The sequence below is a fragment of the Pteropus vampyrus genome, unplaced genomic scaffold (genome assembly GCF_000151845.1).
Source record: "Pteropus vampyrus isolate Shadow unplaced genomic scaffold, Pvam_2.0 Scaffold112, whole genome shotgun sequence".
In the NCBI taxonomy this organism is placed as follows: domain Eukaryota; kingdom Metazoa; phylum Chordata; class Mammalia; order Chiroptera; family Pteropodidae; genus Pteropus; species Pteropus vampyrus.
In genome coordinates, this window is record NW_011888893.1 from 3,088,859 (window position 1) to 3,111,235 (window position 22,377).

Below are 22,377 nucleotides of genomic sequence, written 5' to 3' on the forward strand. Positions count from 1 at the left end.
TTAACTAGAAGATGGGTAAGAAACATTTTTCAAGCTGGTATTTTAAAGCATACTGTTTTTTTGTTTTTTGTTTTTTTTAAATGGTTAGAATGAAAGGTTCAGATGAATTTTAAGAAAAAAATGAGATTTCAGAGAGTTTTTCATAGAGTTTAATTAAAACTAAATTGTAGGTGAAGAAAAAAAAGTCCTGAAAATCAGGGTTGCATCTAGGGAAATGTAAAAGTGCTTCTCTCTGGATCCCCAGGTCCATCAAATATGAACTCCCGGCTTCTAACTGTGGGTACACTTTGGTGGGCATGCGGAGGAAGTACTGTCCTTGGTGGCATCACTTATCTAGGGTATTGTAAAATTTTCAGGCAACATTAATTTCCTTCATTTTGACTAAAAAAAAAAAAAAAGCATGATTGTTTTTACATTTTCCTCCTCAGAAATATTTAAAATTTTTTTTTTAATTTAAGTACCATGTTAGAAATTTCAGGGACACCTGCTAAACTTGGTAGAAGTGTTAATATGAATAGTAGCAAATGCTTACCGTGTGTCAGGTCCTCTTTTAAACATTTTATTTACATAACATCTATTCCTCACAGCAACCTCATAAGACAGGTACTGTTATTGTCCCCATTAGAGGTCCTTACAGACACAGGAGGCGAGGAAGCCCGTGAGTTGGGGAGCCAGAACTTTGAAGCCCCACAGACATCCATATACATTTCTATATTAACTATTCGAAACAGTCATGTCACTGTGTAATGTGGCTCCATGCTTCTTGAATTGTTTCCACAGTAAGAAACGTATCTTGTAGGATAACCCCATGTACACAGAGACATAACTGAAATAAAAGATGACCCGAACAACACTTAACATGGTATGTTCTACGAGCTCTTTTCTTTCTGTTTCACTTTTTTGAAAAGTTCCAGTTTCCATTTACAAAGTCACTGTCATGACCCACACATTAATGGGTTACAGTCCTCAATTTGAAAGACATACATACTATAGATAATCATGATCAAATCTAATACTATTTTTCCTTGTTCTAAAGTGAATGCAAGTGCTTGGAAATAAAATAAAAATGCAAGCATCAAGCTAGATGATTGAATAAATGTGTTCATAAAAACATTGTGCTGAAACTGAGAACTGAAATTTAGTCTTTAGCAGTTAAAACTAGTTTATGCGGACAAACCGTCTCTTTAACACCTGGTATATTTTAAGTGGTTATAGTCATCTGCACGTTTTCATGTTTTCTAAAGCAGTTCACATCCGTGATGCTTGTGTCACCCTACTTGGAAGTCACATGTTAATTAAAACAGAGAGAGTTTATATGCTGACCGAATCTTAGTTATAAGGTAAACAATATTTAAGGCTTTGATTGGATTTTTAGGATCTCAGAAGACCTTCTATTAATTAGTTGTTCAAGTACCAAATCTAAGAGAATGAAAATATTTTCCTAATACTAAGGTGTTCGTCGGAGAAAATTCCATACTTAATGACATCTGAAGTTTATCCTAATTATAAAGTTGTATGTGTTTGGGGGGAATGAGTTGAATAAGCATGTTTCTGTGTTATATAATTAGAAGGACAAAGATCGATCTCCAGGAGAAGGCAGCTATATTCATTCACTTTGTGTAAGTTTGAGGGTCTACTAATTTCAAAGCTCTGCTCATTTTTAGAAAGTGGGAGAAAGAGGCATAGAGAGGACTAAACCACGAAGCTTTAAATGCATGTGTTCTCACCCTGCCCCGGGATGGTACGTCCTGGCCTTGTTTCTTAAATTTTTAAAGCCATCAGTTTTACAGTTTTTATGACTTATTTGAATGATTATATTTCCCTTAAATTTCATACATAATGTAAATGTTGTACCCCCCATTTTTTTTCACTACTATTACTCTGCCCATAGGAAAAAAAATGACATGTAATTAACCATGTTCCAGCATGTCTCTTACTTTATAATTCTATATGCTGATGTACTGAGCAGTTTTTTGTTTTTTGTTTTTAAGTGTCATCAGAGATTCAAGTATGTCCTCCAAATATTTAGAATAGTAAATTCACCAGTATTTGTGGAGCACCTGCCGTGTGCCCAAGTACTGTGTTTGGTGCTGCAGATTCATATATATGAGTTAGGCCCTACCCTCCATCCACAGAACAGAGCTCACAAGTTGGAGATGTTGCTTCTGTTAGGTCTGAAAGTCCCAAAGCTAGGTGTTCTGTTTAGAGAGAACTTTTAATTACTGACATATTTTTCCATTTTTATGCTAAAAGTTATGAATGTAAAATCCACTTATTTAAACATCAAATAGGAATAATTAGCAAAATAGCCTAATTTTGAATTAAGGAAAATTAAGCAAATATGGTATTTGATATTCAATACTAGGTTTTTATATACTCATGTTTTCTAGATAACAAAATACAAGTATATTTCATGAGCAAAATATAAAAATCAAAAGTAAGCCTCTTAATTTTTTGTTTGTTTTTAAAGACTTGATTTTTTTTTTACAGTACTTGTAGGTTCACAGCAAAGTTAAGAGGAGGGTACAGAGCTTTCCCATATATACCCCTGGTCCTCCACACACACACACTCTTCCCATGTTATATAAGTATCAGTCACCAGAGTGGTACGTTTGTTACAATGGATCAATCCATTGATACATCATCACCCAAAGTGCGTAGTTGACAGTAGGATTCACTCTTGGTGTTGTATAGTCTGTGGGTTTGGACAAATGAATAATGACATGTATTCCTCATTATCGTATACAGGATATAGTATCACTGCCCTAAAAATCCTCTACGCTCTGCCTATTTATTTGTCCCTCATCCAAACCCTTGGCAGCCATTGATCTTTTTACTGTTTCCATAGTTTTTGACTTTTCCAAGATGTCATGTAGTTGGAATCTTGTAGTACGTAGCTTCTTTAGATTGGTTTCTTTGATTTAGTAATAGACCTTTGAGGTTCCTTGATGTCTTTTAATAGCTTGATACCTTATTTCTTTTTAGTGCTGAGTAATATCGCATTGTCTGGGTGGACCACAGTTTATCCATCACCTACTGAAGGATATCTTGGTTTTTTTTTTTCTTTCAAGTTTTAGCAATTATGAACACAGCTGCTGTAAAAATCCTTGTGCAGGTTTTTGTTTGGACATAAGTGTTCGGTTCATTTGGGTAAATACTAAGGAGAATAATCGCCAGATTATATGGGTGATAATAAAATAGTTTTACAAAAAGTGTTTAACCAAAATTAAAATTGAAATCCTTTCTAAGTGATTGCTAAATCATAAGGTAAGAGTTATGTGAAGTTTGTAAGAAACTGTCACACTTTTCCAAAGTGGCTGCACCATGTCACATCCCCGCAGCGATGAATGGGAGTTCCTGTCACCCCCACATCCTCGCCAGCATTTGATGTGGTCAGTGTTCCAGATTGTGGTCATTCTGATAGGTGTTTGGTGGTATCTCATTGTTTTAGTTTGCACTTCCTTGATGAGGTAGGATGTGGAGCATCTTTTCAGATGCTTATTAGCCATCCCTATATTTTCTTTGGTGAAGTTTTTGGCCTGGTTTTTTGAGCGGTTTTCTTACTGAGTTTTAAGAGTTCTTTATATATTTTGGCCAAAAGTCCTTTATCAGCTCTTTTGCAAATATTTTCTCCTGTGGCTTGTCTTCTCATTCTCTTCACATTGTTTTTTCACAGAGCAGAAGTTTTTAATTTCAGTGAAGTCTACCTTATCCTGCCTTTGGTTTTCTATCTGAAACATCATTTTACTCAGGTTCGTCTAGGTTTTCTCCTATGTCGTCTTCTAGGGATTTTATAACTTTGTTCCACTTTTATTTTTAAGGGAGGTTTTGTAAATATTACTTGAATAATGTTCAACATACTGAAAATGTCCTCACATTTAATGGATTTTAATCATTTCCTGACTAAAGTCAGACAAATTAAATGGGTCTTTAAGGATCATCTCCTACCACCCTATTATTCTTTTTAGAAGGAAGAAAGAGAGATATCAGTTGGGAAATTCCACTGTGTACCAGGCATGGAACCAGACATCATTTTTACGTACGATGTCTCATTTAAATCTTACAACAGTTCTAAGAAGTTGGTACATGGGTCTTGCATGTAAAATGAGTTAACAGAATTAGAACTGGCATCATAGGAGCCAAGAGTCTCCTCCTGAGTGAATCTGACTTGTGGTGCTCAGTGGTTTTGAAGTTTCTGTGTTTGTCTCTTCTCTGGAATTATGGGCTTAGTATTTCCTAACTCCTATCTGAGGGTGATCTGAGTTGGGGGGTCATCTTGATGAGATCTCCCTGTTAGAGGGCAGTGGGAAGCATGAACACAGGCAGAATATGGTCAACTTTATATCAGACTTTGAATTCAAGGTTACATACATTCAACCGTGAGACCTGCACAAAAGTTTTATTATGAGACTACTGTTGTAAATAATTTCCATTGGCTGTACATTATTTTTGAATAAGATATGTGGTTGGTTCTGGAAGTTAAAGCATGAAAGTGGTTATGTCCATATTCACTTACAAGCTTTATAATAGTTGTGCTTGTATACTTACTAGCTTTAGAATTTAAAGGGAAAATTCAAGTCTCATTCATACTTTCATTGTATAGCGGTGAATGGGGATAGATAGTAAGTCGTCCCATTATCCCAGCTAGTCCAGGAACCCTCCTGTGACACCAGGTAACAGGAGAAGCGGGCTTCTGTTGGTTTCCATCAGCGAGAGAGGCCAGCATCTTCTCACGTTGTTCTGAGTGGTCCATTTCTCCTGGCCTGCAGCCTGGCGTCTACTCTTGGAGCCAAATTCTTCAAGGCCACTGTCTCCTGGCACTTAACTACCACCAGAGACTTTTTTATAATAGACCTTCTCTTGATTTATCTCAGACCTTTAACACTGTCGAGAACTAGACGTTTCTTAAAAGTACCCCGTCTTCCATCTTTTGCCCTCCTGGCGCTCCTTCCGTGCACTCCCCCATCTCTTGCGGCACCCTTTTTCTCTTTGCGGGGGTGGCAGGGGGAGTGGAAGGCAGGGACTCATTTTCCCCGTGTCCTTTAAATATAAGCTCAAGTCTTTATTAAATTCTTCCTTCACACTTTGAAGATTTTTTTCACGTCGATGCCAATAGTCTCACCTTTTTGCAGATTATTGAATTTGCTTCTTCAGGCGCAGTTTCCTTTGGGTGACAGTTCTAAACTGCCTGCTTGGACATTTTCATTTTGGTGTTATTTTTTTAAATCATTTTTTTAATCACTTCACATTTATCATATCTAAAATTAAGCTCTTCGTCTTCCCTCTAGATTAGGTTTCTTCACATAACTTATTTAAGAGAAATTCTCTTAGTAATATTACTTTTCTCTTTTGGGTTATTTTTCTTTAACTTTTACACTTGGAGTTTTGCCAGCATGAGAATTTTTTTTAAAGAGTGTTTAATTTAGTGATACAAAGAAATTCACGTAGACAGATTCAGGAGTGCCTGGATGATCATCATTTAACCCAGAATTGCCATGAGACTGTGCTTGTGAGTTGATCATTTATTTACAGTTATCTCGTTGCCAGGCGTTACCTAAAGCAGAGGATACAATTAATTGGTTGAGATCCTGTCTGCCAAATATGGCTCACAATTGTTTTTATCGCTTTTACAGTGCAACGTTTTGCCTTTTTTAACCTTGAAAGATGTTGAAGTACAGTAAACACATCCCCTCTGAGAATTACACTTTAACATATTTAACATATTACATATTTATTACCTATTTAAGATCTGCAGAGTGAGTTTTGTACCTAACTGTAATTTCAAAGTGTCGATGAGCATTAATATAAATGATATTGATAATAGCTGTCACGAAATAATGCAGATACCTGTAATTTTGTGGTGGCAAAGTCAGAGGTGCTACTAAAACCCCTGTGCTCTGCACTCACGATTGGAGGAATTGTCGTTTCAGTCAGAGGTTGGTGAAAAATAAGATGTGTTCTCTCATCTACATCCACAGTTCCTGAATCCTGTCCATGGACCCCCAGGGACGTCTCAACTTACACCCCTCCCCCACCCTGCTTCTTCCCTCCCCCATAGGTAACCATTTTTAGTTTTCAGTTTTATCTTACCATTTTTTTTTTATTTTTGAAAAGAAAAAGATATATCTTTACCTACCTATGTGTTAGTATTTACTCCCCTCCGTTCACACACAAAAGGAACCTTTTTCATTGAATATCCATTAAGAAGTCACTGTATTATCACGAAGTGGAGGTTGGCCTCATTCCTTTCCAGAACTGCACAATGCTCCATTGTGTGGGTCCATAATATAGTCCTCCTGTGCCCTCTTGATGGGTTTTGGATTGATTTCCAGTCTTCACAGCGAATGAACTTGAGTTTACAACTTATTGTAGTTTTGGCCAAGTTTATTTTGGGGATAGATTCTTAGAAGTAAGATTGCTGGGTCGAAGGGTGAATGCATCTGTAATGTCATTAGATACAACCAAATTACTGTTTGTGTCATTGTGCCTTCCCACCAGCAATAGTTAAGTTGTTCTGCATTTTTAAAGTACTGCTGTGAAATTCTGGAACTCAGAAATAAAGTTTTGGAGGTTTGAAAGTACCAGTTTGAGAGACAACACTTGTTATTCTTAACTCATTCCATACCTATGCCACCCATAGCCCGTCAGCTCAGTTACCGTAGTTTCTACTGTGTGTGATTTTAAGCATCTGGCTTTGCTTTTTCCGTTGCTGTGTCTAAGTTGAGCCAGTATCTCAACCCTAATAGCCTCCCAGTTAATTTCGCTATCTTTAAGTCCTCTCTCGTCCCAACTCTGTAGAGCCATCAGATGAAGTTTCTAAAGCCTTCTTGATCATCGTAGCCTGAATGATTTATTTCGGAAGTTCTGAACCTGTGTTGCAGTTCTTGTCTGTACCTTAAATACAGCAGTATCGTGGACGCCACCTGACAGCTCTTCCAGTAGCTTCAGCTAAGTCTTTAAATGACATCTTCACCTATTTGTACATGTTGCAGGAGACTATGAGCCCCTCTGTTGGTAACACCTTAAATAAATAGCAGTTCTTAAAGTTTCTTTCCAGTAAAACAGCCAGCAATACTACTTTTCATGCTAAGACCCCTACATAAGGAGAACCTAGTCATTTTCTTTTAGTGAGTGGACTAAATTTGACATGTAAAGGTTTATAGCTAGCATACTTTAAAGCTCTTTTTTTCTTAACAGTTTTATTGAGGTATAATTTACACACCGTAAAATTCAGTGATTTTTGGTAAAGTTACAGAGCTGTGCAGCCATCACCACAATCCACTTTTAGGGCACATCATCCCCTAAAGATCTCTTGTGCCTATTTGTAGTCACTTACCATTCCTACCCCAGCCAAACACTAATCTACTTCCTATCTCTGTAGTTGCCTGTTGAGTCGATTTCACATAATAAATGGAATCACGTAATAAGTGACCTTTTGCATCTGGCTCTCACTTAGCGTAATGTTTTTGAGGTTCATCTATGCTGTAGCATGTATCAGTCCTTTATTTTTTTATGACATTCTGATTATCCACTCACCTGTTGGGCATTTATTTGGGTTGTTCCACTTTGGGGCTGTTAGAAGTAATGTGCTATGAACATACGTGGACAGGTCTTTGGGTGTGGACATAGGTTTTCTTGTTTAGGAGGTAGCTGCCTAGTAGAATTGATGGACATATGGTAAATATATGTTAGCTGAACCTGGTTTTTTAATGCCCTGGATGTCTAATCGCTAACTTTAAGTAAAGACATAAACAAGGCAGTTTGAACAGTTCTGATATGTTCAGGTCTTTGGAATGTGGCTTTGAATTGGTTGTTTGAGAAGCAGCAGGACCCATTTTCCATCTGAGCGTGCGTTTATGCTGCTTCCACTTCATAGCCATGGGTTTAAATGTTTTGAGAGAAAGAACTCAGCTAATATCTTAGAAAGCCATGTGTTAGGATATTAATTGGAATTTTTTATATTTGTCATCTATAATTGAACTTAATAATAATTGTTCTCTTAGTTCTCTGTAGAGATGAAACCTTTAATTTCGCAAGTATAAATTTTGCAAGCATTGATCACGTAGGCTTACCCGAGGTCATAAAGGCTGTGCACCCTCCCTGGTGTGCAGTAGAACCCTGATGACTGATTCTTCCTTGACCTGTTGGTTTGCAGCCATTTGAACTTGCCATTGCACGTTCACATGGTTCCTTTGGAAGCCACGTTGTAATCACAACCTGAAGAGTAAGTCTTGGTAACACACTTTTTAAGGAAGTGGGATAAGAACCACTACCTTCTGTGGAAATAGCTTGACAGGAAGACGGGGTGATGGAAAGAATGTGGCTTTGGGATTCAGATACTTGGTTCTGAATCCTTGCCGTTTATTAGAGTATCTTTGGGCAAATTATTTAACATCTGCGAGCCTGAGTTTCCTCATTGTAAGAAGTAGATAGTACCATGCAGAGAATATGTTATTTATTGTAAGGATTTGATGAAAGCATTAGAGCTCCTGTTGGCAGAGGCTAGCATTGTAGCCTGCCATAAACGATAGGTCCTTTCGTGCACAATAACAAGGAGCAAGCGGTTGCACTTGATGGATGTTGTCTGGAGCTTGGTCATGGGTGTGGTAGAGTGTAGACGGTGCTCATGGAGTTCAGTCACTTAGCAGAATGAATGGCTCTTTGCATGTTAGAAATTAGGCTGGACAGCAGTGTAGAAAATGGATTGGAGTTGGAGTGGATGAAACTGGTGACATTGACACCAGTGAAGAGACTTGTTAGCGACCCAGATGAGAGACAATACCTAGACTCTGGTGGTTGTGGATACAAAGAGAAGTGGGTGTCTCCAAGAGGTGAGAAGGAGGGAGAACCGGTGGAACTGACTTTACAGCAGGGGTAAGAACAGGGAGGAATCAAAGCTGACTTGTTACTACGAGAGGAGATGCAGAAGGGGGACTGGTTCTAAGGTAGACCAGTCACCAGGCCACGCATGCCCCTTACAGTGAAGTCTCGGTAGGAGCAGTGGGAGGAAGGGAGGGTGTATGTAGTCTGGAGAAAACGTGTGGTTGGAGAAGGTGGTGTTTTCGTCGCCTTCAGGATTTTAATTTGGGCAACCGAGGCATCTGTTGACTAAGGCGGGGAGAAAGGCAGAGAGGGAGGTGTTCAGTTTGGGGCACATGAGTTTGTGGCCTCCGTAAGATCCAGGGCAAGGAGAAGAGGAGGAGCCGCAGTCACAGGTGTACTGAGGGTCTCGCGGGCACCATCGTCCAGACAGATCGGAGAGCGCCACGCCCACCCTGCTGCGGGTGCCAGTCCTACTCCTAAATTATTAAAGTAAAACCAGAAGTCTTATTAAATCTGGAACAGATTTTTCTGCAACATACACAGCGGAAGCTTTAGTTTCCTCGCTAGGCAGTGTTACCTAATCTCAGCTATATACTTCCCACCCAAGTTGGCTGAATCAGCCTTTTTCAGGTGTCGCGTTCATTTAAAACTTTAATGGAATTTAAGAATTTCTAATAGTATTTAGGAATTTCTCAGCTTGGGGCTCTCTCGTCTTGGTTCTAAATGTCATTGAATATCCTTTAACCTGGTAAATTGTTTTCTTTTGCATGTACCATCTAGATCATTCTACAGCATAACAGTACGTTCTAGGCATTTAGGTGAGAAGCATTCTGCGGCACATGCCAGCAGGCCCACTTCCCGCCTTCCAGAGAACACCCCCGGTGCTGGCACAGTGCCCTGCCGCCGTGCGTGCTGCTTTCCAGTCCCCTCCCTGCCCCACACCTGTCTCCTGAGTCCCCCACCCCCATTCTCTTGCTTTTCTTTCTATTTTTACTTCATATATGTTGTATAGGTTTGTTGAATTTTTTGTTAAAATTTTATTATGGAAAATTGAGACTACAATATAATTGTCGTTCAGTTTTTTTCCCCCCTATAATATTTTAAAGAAAATCCCAGTTATCATATCATTTCACTCACAAGAGTATGTATCTAATAAGTACGGTGTTTTTGTTTTTTTTTTTTTAAACATAAGCACAGTGTAAGCACATCGTGCCAGTGCCATACTCAGATGTGTGTTGTGTGCTGATTGAAGTTGTCTGCCCATCTTGTGAGGGATTGCTGGCCGCCTCCTCTCCCTCAGAAGTGCTCTTTTTTTTGAAATCTTATGTACTTAAGTGATATCATAGTATATTTATTCCTCTGTCATAATTTTACTCAGGAGTCTTTCTAAATTTCATCCATGTTGAAGTATGTAGCTGAAGTTGACTCAGTTTGTGTGTGGTCTGTTGTGTGACTATCCTAGGATTTATTTGTGAATTCTTCTGTTGGACGTGTGGGTTGTTTCCAGTTTCTTATTGCCACTGTCCTCATAAAAGAGTGCAGTGAATGCCCGTACTTGCATGTTTCCTGGTGTACTTTCAAAAAGTGTCTCTAGCCTTAAATCGTTTGGTTGCTCTACATTTCATACTTTATTGTACCATACTACAAGTAAAGGCCAGAGTGCAACGCATACTTTTGACCAAGTCTTAGAAATAAGCAATTGCTTTGTTGAGTAATACCTAGGATCATTTAAATTTTAATCAGATTTAAAATGTTACCAGAAAAGAATAGAAAAGCTCAATTTAAAATTGTCTTGTTTTTTTTAATAGTGAATTTTAACTGTTTTATTAGCTCTAATACAGACTTTGTTTTTGGAAGATACTATAACATTTTAATCTTTTTTATCTCTTGAAAAATCTTGTTTCTTCCTGTTACAACTCTGATTCCAATGATCTTAATGCTGGCTTTGCAACAGCATCTGCTAGATGTGTTTGGTCTTAATTTATAAAAATGGGGAAATATCAGGACTGCATTAATAGGCAGAAGTGGTATCTGGGTCTTTTAAATATCTAGAGTGAAATTGAGGGGGGAACACAGTTCTCTTATTACTTTAAAATTTATGAGTTCCTACCCTAGAGTAGAAATATATTTATGCTCACTAAAGTCTTAGGAATTTATATTCCTATCTGTTGTATAGTTAAGAATTCTTAGGAGAGTAATACACAGGAGAATGCACGAAGCTTGCCTGGTTAGCCGTGTGCAGAAATGGGTGGCCCTGCAGTGCAGTCCGAGGGCAAGGGCCCAGTCTTGTGAGTGGAGCCATCCTCCTGCAGCTTGGGGCTCGAAAGATATTCCGCATTTCTGTCCCTCCTGACCCCTTCCAGTTTGATTTCTACCCTTAAAACCACAATGAACCTTTCATTGTTAAGATCACCAATGACTTACATAAAACTAAAGCCAGAAGCTACATTTCAGAAATCATGATAATGAAAATAATAGCTAGCATTTATGATACACTGTGGTGCCTCATTTAATCCTGACCCCCCAGAGATATTCAGTGATTTAGCCAGATCATTCTAAATGTAAATGGCATTGACCATTATGAGGTCCAGCCAACTGTGGCCTTTTCTTCCTTTGGTCTCCGGGATGGGGGTCCTCATTGTTTGGGGCTATAACTTTGCAAATACACGCTCTCTGGGTTCCCGCTTATCTAGTCAGTTTCTAAATGTTCCTCAGTACTCGGTTTCTGTCATTTCTTTGCTTTGCTCTGGTTCCAGCCTCAAGTAGTCGGAGATAAGCTGTCACAGCCCAGCTTCCTATGACAATTGCAAGTACTGCAGATAGCCTACGTCCAGAAGTGAACTACCTCCCACCAACCTGTTCCTCCTCTGACGTGTTCTGTCCTAGTCGATGGTTCCATAGTCCATTTCTCTTATAGCTACATGTAGGTATTTATCGTACACAGTCGAGTCAGTAAGAGAGAAACTCTTAGATGGCTGCTTGTCGCAGGATTATAAGTGTTAAAAAGTGAACACCTGGAAGCTCTTAACCAGACACTAGTTTGACAAATGGTAGAATGTTACATAGCTCACAAAAACAGTGAGATGTAATTCATTTAATGAGGAGAGGTATATCTGGTTATTAAGTGAAAAAAGTTGCAGAACAGAGTGTAGTCTATCCCAAGAGTTAGTAATCAATAGGGATCAGCACAGTTTTATCTTTTCTTTTTTTTAAACTATGTTTCTTGAAACAGTATGCTTGAAAAACCAGTCCTGATATATGTTCAGGGAAAAATACAGCCAAGTCACTTTGGAAGGGAGACACTTTCTACTGTTTTTCTGATGGAAATTCCCGACACGTTCACTTTTTAAGGCCTCTGAAGTCTGTACCAAACAAAATAAAGTATTTAACGTCACCAACGCTAGCATTTCCCAGACTCCTTTCATGTTCTTGATGTTCCAGTTAGTGTTTAGAAGACTGTTACAGGCGCTCTTTTAAAACAACCCTTTCATTACTAGTGAAACTCTGAATTACTAATATCAAAAAGGATGTATTTTCAGGATTCTTGGAAGCTATTTCACACTTCTACTCAATGAAGGATCTTATGCACCTTTAGTCTTGAGAAATAGGCTGATTAATGCATCATTTGAATTGTTAGAAAGTCTGTTTAGTATTGATTAGATTGGAAGAACAGTCTTTTCTGTGAGACAAGTCCTTAAACGTAGACCCTCTCTTCTCCATTACCCCTGCTTCTTTTGACTCTTTTATTCTATCGTCTTATTTTCCTGGGGGGAGATGAAAGTATAGTAGAATAGTGTGGTGTGCCTGTGTCGTCATTCAGGCTTCGCAAGCCAGCGACTAGTGAGAAGGTGCAGCCAGCTGGGCCACTGGTTCTCGGCTTTGGTTGGCTACATTTTGCTCCTTGGTTTCCTGTGTTTCCAAATGCCGAAGTGCCACATCTGCAGATTCTGTGTCTGAAAACGTCACTGTTATTCATCAGTGCACGTGACCACAGTTGGCAACCCTGTGACGTCAAGGGTTTCGAAAACTGCCTAATGTCCTAAGTATATATTTTAGTTTTTTTCTTTTTTTTCTTTTAAAAAAATATCTATTGGCTTTTTGGACCTCCTAAGTTGTTTGGCTACATGGTATGATTTATTAAGAAAATATTTTTACCCCTTAACTAAAAAATAATATGAACCTTTCTGACTTTTCGTGAAATTCACTTAAGATTATTGATAGTTTTTGATGGCCTGCTTATGAGATGGAGGTTATACAGTTTGTAAAGTAGTATATTTCTGAAAATTCAACATTGACTGATGTGCCAGTCTTTTTTGGGCACCTTTATTGTATCTTATTACTCCAAGCAGTTTTACAATCAGTTTAATTCATCAAACTTTGAGTAATGCATGAGCAACTTACAGCCCCCACCCCCGAGGTGGAACACTCCATCACCAGAGCACCTTGCGTCCACTGGGACATTGGAGATACGGAGGTGCTCCGCCCCGGTGCCCCTTCAGGGAAGCGCTGGGCTCCCTGCGTGCGGAATGTGGTCAGCAGACGGCCTCCCGCTGCCTCGGCTGCAGAGCCACCTGCCTGTGCCCAGGGCTGAGCTGGAGCACAAGGGCCTGGCTCTGCAGCCTGAGAGCGATGAGCCAGCAGCCCTCGCTGCAGAGGGCAGGGGCGGGTGTGTGCTTGCTTTTAACATTTCCTTTTACACTTAGTTTAGTTTCACATTTAATTTAGTTTTACACTTAGTTTTAGATTTCTTTGCTGTAATATTAGTGATAAATCTTTGAGTAAAAAATGTGTGGCTCTCCAGACAGTATTAAAAAGGTAAGATTTCCTCTTTAAACTCAAGTAGATAAGGACATGTGAATTTTTGAGACCCTCAGATTAGCTGTGTAAGAATTTTGGATACTCAGTCGGGACAATTCGAATAAGGGAATAATGGGTAGTTTGAAAGAGGAAACAATAAAGCACATAAAAGCAGGAGTAGTAGAATATTTTGCTGATTTTCCAGCATATCTGCATATAAGCTGAGGTGTGCTATGGCAGTAAATTGCCATGCATGGAACTGTATACAGTGTGTGTAACAGATTTGACATTTTAACGTGAAAAGGTTATATTTGCTCTCTTAGAGTATCAGTGAGTTCTGACAGACTGAGATTTCTAACTTGAACCAGAAGTGCAACATGAGGAAGAAAGAACAAGGAAAGAGCATACTGGTGCTGATGCTGAGCTAGGACGGGGAGAAAAGTCCACATGACCATTTCCTTTGATGTATTTTAACTGTGTATGGAGAGGGTGTTGGTATCTTAATTCTTTTGGTTCTTCTGATACTTGCAGTGTTGGTATCTTAATTCTTTTGGTTCTTCTGTACTTGCAGTGATAAGTGGTATCTTAATTCTTTTGGTTCTTCTGATACTTGCAGTGTTCTTAGTTTTTTGTTTTATGCCAGACTTAAAAAATTTAGCTTTCTTAAATCTCAAAGTATTTGAATAGATTTAATATTGATACAGTTAAGACTGGTTTGTGAGCTCTTTCAGACTACCAGCTCTTTGAATTGGAGCTGTTCGAGATTCTGAAAGTACATAATTGGTGAGCCTTGCTTTTTCCTGTGGTTCTTTTAGTGTTTTCCCTGGTTTTTGACACCTTAAAGTGAAAGAACCTAAAATTCAGACTGAGGTATCAGAGAATACTGGCCTGAGAATGCAGAGCTCTGGCTTGCGGTCCACTTTCTAGCATTGTGATCTTGATCAGATTTGATTGCTTCTTTAAATCAGTTTCTTCATCTATAAAAGAAAGGGCCAAACTGTCTTTAAGGTTCACCTTTAATTGTCTATGACTGTAATGGCTCTTAGGAGCAAATACTTTTGGTGCACAAATGCATAGCACATAAAGTTTCCAGTTTACAAGTAGGTTATGTACCAAAAATTTATGGGTTAGCTTCTCAGAAAGATGCTTTATTTCATGGTAGTAGTATTATGAAAGTAGATCATCTCTGATTACAAAACCAGGACCTAGGATAGTGCATGGCACATGGTGGTTCCCTACTAAATATTTGTTAAATATTAATGGTCACTAAATTTCTGTGACTCTCATAAGTCTCTTTAAACAATGTTAAAATATGTATATGTTTGCAGTAACCAGGATAACAAAACATTACTAAATTAAATAGCAAGAAATAAATTTTAGTCTAAATTCTGTTGTTTGAAAGAAAAAAGTTTAGAAGAAACAATATAGAATTTTATGGAGATTCTTGCGGGATTTGGGGCAAGTTCAGATGCTCAAGTAGCACTGGTATTTCATTATTTCTAAATCCTTTAAAAACATAGCTTTTCAATTCCTTAATTTATTCTTTCATTTATTCATGCAAAACACCGATTCAGCTAGGTGCCGGACTCTGAGCTAGTTTACAAGATACTGTGGTGAGCAGACAAGATGGCCTCTGTGCCCAGGGATCCTTCTCAGCCGTGGAGTGAGACATGGCATGGAATTATACCCTGGACCAAGCTAAGAAGGGAAAGCCCATGAACTGGGCAACCCTGGACCTCATCTGGGGGCTCCCCAATGAGTGGGGAACCTGGCTGGAAAACAGCTTGTTGAGGAAAGAGAGGAACTGTCCAGGGAGAAGCAGCAGCAAACGCAAAGGTCCTCAGGCATGGCGAGGGGGCTGGCAAGGTGAGAACGGGGGAAGTCTGCATGGCCGTGCCCAGGGGAACGGAGGGCAGAGGTTTGGAAGGCAGGTGGAAAGAGAGGGAAGATCTGATGTAGGGATTTCTCTGCTTCGGACTACCTTGCTCCCCATTGCTCACAGGGTGACAGTCAGATATACAATTTCAGATTCAACTGTTGTATGAAGACCAGATGGGGAAGTTAAATAAACAGTGGTCCAGGTAGGAGACACTGTTGATGATTACTGGAAGAGGGTGAGTGGGTTCAAAATGACCTTGAAAGTTAAAATCAATAGCACTTGAATGTGAAAGATGAGGGATGAAGCATTAGAATATTCCCAGGTGTCTGATTAGTGGGTACAAGCAGTTGCCACTTTACTAAGATGGACAACACTGGAGAATGGAGTTTGAGGGCAGATCCTGAGTTCAGTTTTAGACCTGATGGCCTTGAGATATCAGGAGATCTGACCGAGGAACTTGGATGTGTAGACAGGCCTGGAGTTCAGAGAAGAAATCTGGGCTAGAGAGTTTAAGTGATAATCTCCCCTTAGGGGAAAATTAAATAAGTGGTGGGGAAAAGAGTGTAGGTTTAAATATATGACGCTATCAGACGGTGCCACCAACCCAAAATACCCTGCAATTATCAGGTGGGGTGTTGGTAGAGCTTCCCAAGGTAGATGAAAAGAAAATCAGATCGAAATTATATTTAAGAAATCTTTGCAGACTGGTTATTAGTTTCCTTAAGACGTGAGGGAATTTTTTTTCCACTTCACCCACATATTTTGGGTGGGGGGGAATGAATGGATTTTCAAGAGGAAAAAGTGGAGGAAGAGAGGCAGGGAGTAGAAAGTAAATACAAATATAAGCTGTTTTGCTAATGGTCTTACAACCACAACATGAGTTCAGAGAAAGCCCTGAACAAAACAACACAAAGGTTCAAGATCAAGGTTTTCCTTCAGGCAAGGCTGAAGGTTTCAGTCTCTGGTGTTTGGAATTTAGGCTGCAGTCCTTGTTTTTGGGTGGATCACTGGGTGTGTAGCACTGTCCATGATTTTAACTAGATTTGAAAAGAAGAATGGCCACTCGGCCCAGGTAGAAATAGATTAAGTGTTTGCTTTCATGCGTCCTGTAACTGCCGAAGTTCCTCCCCACACTGCAGTGCCAAGTGGGGCTGTGCTTCTTGTCAACAACCTCCTCAGTATGGGCCACAGCATCCTCTTCTGCGTTGTAGTTCTCCAATGCCCGAGTGGCACATCCATTGAGTCCTGTTGCATCTCCTCCGACGTAGCGGTGTTTTTGATCACTGCCTTTGCCTTTCGGTCGCACAGAGTCGCACTGGAGCATAAGCTGGCCGGCTATCATGGTCTCCTGCGGGAGGGGCTGGCGAGGCTCAGACCCAGCGAGAGATGCCGTGGGTGCCAAAGCCATGGTGTATCTCGAGGGAACTCTGGGTTAGACATTTCTGTTTTCCATAGTTGAAGCTGCCCGTTTGAATGTATGACATAAAATACTTTCAGTATCAGGGATGGCATTGTGGCTTCATAAAATGGTAGGTTTCATAGATTAGATGATAAATATTAGAGATGATTTAGGTTTCAGTAGTTCAGACTTAATCCACAAGCATGACCTACTTAACAGTGCCTTAGTTTACTGAGAGGCGTAGTGCCTTTGAGGATGCAGGATGCACTGAATACTTGCTGGGTACCTTAGACTTGATTGGCAGGCCTTGACAACCCGTTCTTACTGTTCTCAGGTTACTGTTTGCCTCCCAATAACATTTATTTTATGGCACCATTAAAATAATTCAGTATTTCTTAATTTCACACTAGAAATACTTGTTTTAAAACCTCCACATTATGATGTGATATACATAGATGATCCTTAAAGTATGTCTGTAATACTGCATATTGAGAAGTACTCACTTAATACAGTATTGTATAACTCAGGCCCTTTACGGATCCAAGATCCTAAAACATTATAAATTGTATTTTGCAGTAGCTTCATACACTTAGAAATAATGGCCGTTACTATTTGTTAAGCATTTACTGTGGGTTAAATATTTTATATACATTATCTTAAATAAACCACAACTACGTAGGAAAATGATTTGTTCTCATTTTACAGACTAGGAAGTTGAGGCCTAGAGAAGTGAGACGTTAAGTAACTCACCCAAGACCACGTACTCAGTAGGTGTGGGGCTGAGCTGCAAACCCAGGTCTCTGAATTCACAGCATTTTAAATTTTACTAATTCTTGACAAATTCCCTTCTAAAAAGGGAGCTACCATTTCCCGTCACCTTTAGACTCACCAACATTGGCCAAGTGCTAAGTGAAAAATTATTAAAATTCACAGATATCCAGTGAGATTGAATGTTTTTTCCTATTTATTAGCTATTTGTGTTTTTCTGGGAGTTTCCTTTGCCCTTTGAGTTTATCTTTCTGTTATGTAGGTCGAGTAATATAGTTGAAGTTTTGATACTTTTTTATAAGACAAAAGCAACGTGCTAGTTCTGCTTATGCAAGCTTTAGCCCAGGTTTTCTCATGAGCACTAATCGTCCTGATGATTCTGAACTAAGTGTCTAAGTAGGCATGTTTCTACACACAGATCGTGAGTGTGTTTCCACATTGAGAAGGTGACAGGTACCTGCTAATGCTTGCAGAGCAAGTATGTCTATCAGTGTGACAGTACAGTACCCTGTTATCCACCCCAGGATGTTGAGAAAGAATTAATTAATTTCCTTTATTTCATCTTTAGGTTTGTCTGCAATGAAAGTTCGTTCTCTACAGCTAAAGGACATCCTTTCTGAGCTGCTGTGAATAAATTTGGAATGATACTGTATATTTTCATCTAATGGAGAATTAGCTATACCTTGAAAAAGGATTGCTGCACTGGACAACTTCAGACTATTGCTCACAATGTCATCAAACAGGAGTCAGAATCCCCATGGACTGAAGCAGATTGGCCTTGACCAGATCTGGGACGACCTCAGAGCTGGAATCCAGCAGGTGTACACCAGACAGAGCATGGCGAAATCCAGATACATGGAACTCTACACGTATCCTACTGCTCAAGCTGAGATTGATTTGCTTCAAGTTCGATTATTTGCTAGTATGATCTGTGAATTTATAGAAATTTTACATCATGTTTTCTCTTTCCAGTTCATCCTGTGATGTAATCAACAAGTTCTTTTTCAGCTTTAAAAATTAAGTCATTTACTCTTTTTAAGTTTTTTAAACAGAGGTGAAATTGGCTGACTGGTATTCTGAAGCAGTGTTGTGCAGTGCAGTAGCCACGAGCCACATGTGGCTATCTGCATTTGAAATCATTAAAATTAAGTAATTAAAAATTTAGTTCCTAAGCCGCAGTAGCCATATTTCAAGAGCTCAGTAGGTGATAGACTACTGCTCATCACAGAAAGCCGTGTTGACATCTGGGTTAAAGCAGGGGAGCATGGGTCTCTGCATTTCCGTTAGCTCCTTGGAGCTGTGGGGCAGAGTGGAGTAGCTGCATCAGACATGGTCTGGTCCACCAAGCTGAAAGTATTTACCATCTGGTCTTTTATGGGGAAAGTCTGCCAGCCCTCATCTAAAGGGTCACCACACAGAGCCAAAGTTGTTCTTTACGGCTCTCGTTACAGATTTGGTGCTTCACTCATTCCTCATGTGGTCCATGGTGCGTGCAAGGGACTGTGCTGTGTGCTCCAGGGGTCTCGAGGTGTAAAAGTTGTGGCACTTGTTCTCTGGTGGATATTTGGGGACACGAGAACTTGTAGTTCAAGTTCAAGTCTAAGAAATTGAAATCTAAGCTAAGTCCCCAAAGAGCGATTGCTACTGATTTGCTGGTTCTAGGAGTTTAAAGTTGCCAGTTCAATGGATATTTAAGTTTAAATCTTTAATGTACATCATTGATTGTTAAACTTTGTGACAGTCCAGTATGTGGTATCCCATTGTGCCCTCAGCTATGCTAGTATTTTTAGAATCTTAAAAAAATTAACATCAATTTAAATAATTATGAAACTATGTTTATTTCTAAATTTTATCATAGGTGTATATACATATTCATGTGTATGCACTTATACTATAGAATACTTTTTTTAAAAAAATAGCTTTTTCGAGTATAATTGATATACCATAAAACTCACTCTTTTTAAAGTGCACAGTGCAACGGTTTTTAGAATATTCACAGAGTTGTACAACCATAACCACTATCTAATTTTAGAAAATTTTTATCCTCCCCAAAGAAAACTCATACCCATTAGCAGTCACTCTCCATTCTCTCCTCCCCCAGTCCCTGGCAACCACTGATGTGCTTTGTTATCTCTATGAGCTTGCCTATTCTGGACATTTTATATAAAAGGAATCACACAGTACGTGGCCTTTTGTGACTGGTAGCCTTCACTTAGGATAATGTTTTCATGCTGCTGCTTTGTTGTAGCATGCGTTGGTATGTCATTTTTAGGGCTGATTTGTATGGCCATACTGCATTTTGTTTATCCACTCATCAGCAGCGGGTATCTGGATTGTTTCCACCTTTTGGCTCTTATGAATAATGTGGCTGTTATGAACATTGTGTGTGACTTTGTGAGTGAACATGTGTTTTCATTTCTCTTGGGTATATACATGGGAATGGATTTTCTGGGTCATAAGATATATAAAACACTTTAAGCAGGATAGAATCTGCAAATGAGAGGATATTGCACTCAAGAGAGTTGTGGCTTGCTGGGTTTGACAGTTTTTTGTTGTTGTTGTTTTAAATTCTTGTAACAGAGCTAAAGGTGGTGATTTCAGTGGTGAGACAAGGTGCTTGGTCGGAGTCCTGGTTTGCAAAAAAAACAGGAGCAGCAGTGTGGAGAACAAGGAAATTTAGATGCTGATTTGTCTCTGGGGGAATTTCAGATTGGTCTTTTGCCCAATAAGATGTTTTGGTCTTAGAATTCTAAGAAAGTAGAGACTTTTTCTGCTTGCAGCAATTACTGAATAATTTTAGTTTATGGTTGTTCTGATACCTGCAATTTTAATTATCTTAGGAATGGTACTCTTAAATTGAGTATTCTTTTTTTTTCTAGTTTGGTCAGAGATGATAACAGCGTCATACATTTCTTCTTTAGATAGTATTTATGAAATCAGGTACAGTTTGAGTCCTGTGTGTCAGGCATTGTGCTAGGAACCATCTGAATCTTGTTTAAGGCGTACATCACCCGGGAGGGCTGGAAATCTGGTCTGTGAAAGGTCAAGTAATTTGCCCAATTGTTATAGCAACATTGATAAATGATGATGCCGGAATTAAAATTCTTAGTAGTCTGAGTCTAAAAACTGCCTTTTTCTATAAGGCCTTCAGGTTTTATATTTGAATGAATCACATTTCTCTAAGTAGTCCCTGTATTTTCTTTATGAAGTTCCAAAGAAGAGTGTTTTGATTATGTCTTAAATATTAACTTTTAGGGTACAGATGAAATAGTGGAATGTCTACTTGTATTTATTAACTTCATTATTTGCAAACCATAAAATTATACTCCCCCTCTTCACCTACATTTTCTGTATCAGTGTTGTCGTCATAAGCGGAAGAACTTTAAGTCATCTGACACGTTTTTCTAGAGCACACCTTCACTTCCGCTTAAGTCATTCAAGACACAGCACTTCTTGAAACCATATGTCACCATTACCGCAGTTTGTCCCAGCCTCAGTTTGCACACGTTTTTAAAAAGGTTTTCTCTCGTGGATGTATATTTAATCTCCCATGGAACCACTTAACTTTATCACCCTTTAAAATAATCTTCTTCAGACTGGTTTACAGTGACATCTGACACTTGGGACTGTGAGGTTGTGTTTCAGCCTAGGAGGCACATTTGATCATGGGAAGAAGGGGCAGACTGTGCATGTCAGTGTTCTAATGTCACTCTTCAAACTTAGATGTGCCTTATCAGGAGTGAGTGAAAGAATGTTGTTGGGAAAGGAGGGGGAGGGAAAACTGGTTGAAGGGAAAAAGGAGGAATCCCTTTCTTCCCATAATGTAGCTAGTGGCTGACAACTGGATTTTTACCCTTTGTTTTTCCTAGAGAAATATGTGACATGTTTTCTAGAGAAAGTAACGTGCTTCCGGATGTGAAACAAATATGGCTAGAACCTTTAGGAACGTCTGGCATGTGTGGTTGCTCTGACAAGAAGATGGGTTATGACACAGCATTGTTCATGATTTTTCAGCTCAAAATGTCAAGAGAAGGGAATTTGAGAAAAGAAAGAAAGGTCCCAGAGCATCTGCAATCAGAAAGATCTAGTTCAGTTAACTTTGTTTCCAGCCACTTCACAAAGGCTTCATTTTTCTTCCTCAGCTTTGGCCTTGAGGCCTGGCTCCCCAGTGATATGTCTGTCCGTCCAGTCTGTCCAGCCTGTTCCTTCAGTTTTCGTTTTCTGTGACGTCTTACCTATGTGTGTGTAGCTAAATGCGACTGTTTTTCTTTTGTGATAAAATACAGAAGTATGTTCTATGCAGGTGGGTAAATAATAGTACGTTTCCTTTTCTTTTGAACCTGAAATTTATTGACGCTGTTACATTGGCTGAAAGGACAACGTGAGTCCTGACTAGGGAATACAGCATAGAATGAGAGTCTCTGTGGTTACCAAGAGCACCCAGTCTGACACGGTCTAGACACCAGGCCGTCTTGTCTGGTCAAAGTTCCTCTTTGTTTTTGCAAGGCCCCAGATCTGTCTGCCCCTCACTTCTAGGTCAGAATTCTTTTTTTCCGTGGTCATTATACATCTCAAGTCATAATTTTAGCATCTCTTGGATTCAATTTGAACTTCCATGTTGATGTCTTTCTCTTTTTTTCTACCTGCCTACATAAGTTCTCATGAACTTTGAAGTTTCCGTTTTTTTCGCCTGTGGTGCTGTGAGCAAATT

The 22,377-nt window shown here is 39.3% G+C and overlaps 1 protein-coding gene and 1 pseudogene across 2 annotated transcripts in view; one reads left to right on the forward strand and one right to left on the reverse strand.

Moving 5' to 3' along the window:
* The window catches only part of CUL1 (cullin 1), a 91,893-nt gene that overhangs the window by 18,671 nt on the left and 50,845 nt on the right, over positions 1 to 22,377 (forward strand). For both annotated transcript variants that reach the window (XM_011365490.2, XM_023533788.1), the window contains exon 2: positions 18,235 to 18,535. In XM_011365490.2, the coding sequence (XP_011363792.1) occupies positions 18,396 to 18,535 (140 nt within the window). In that variant the 5' untranslated portion in view covers positions 18,235 to 18,395. The remainder of the gene's footprint in view (positions 1 to 18,234; positions 18,536 to 22,377) is intronic.
* Positions 15,696 to 17,793, reverse strand: LOC111743358 (annotated as a pseudogene).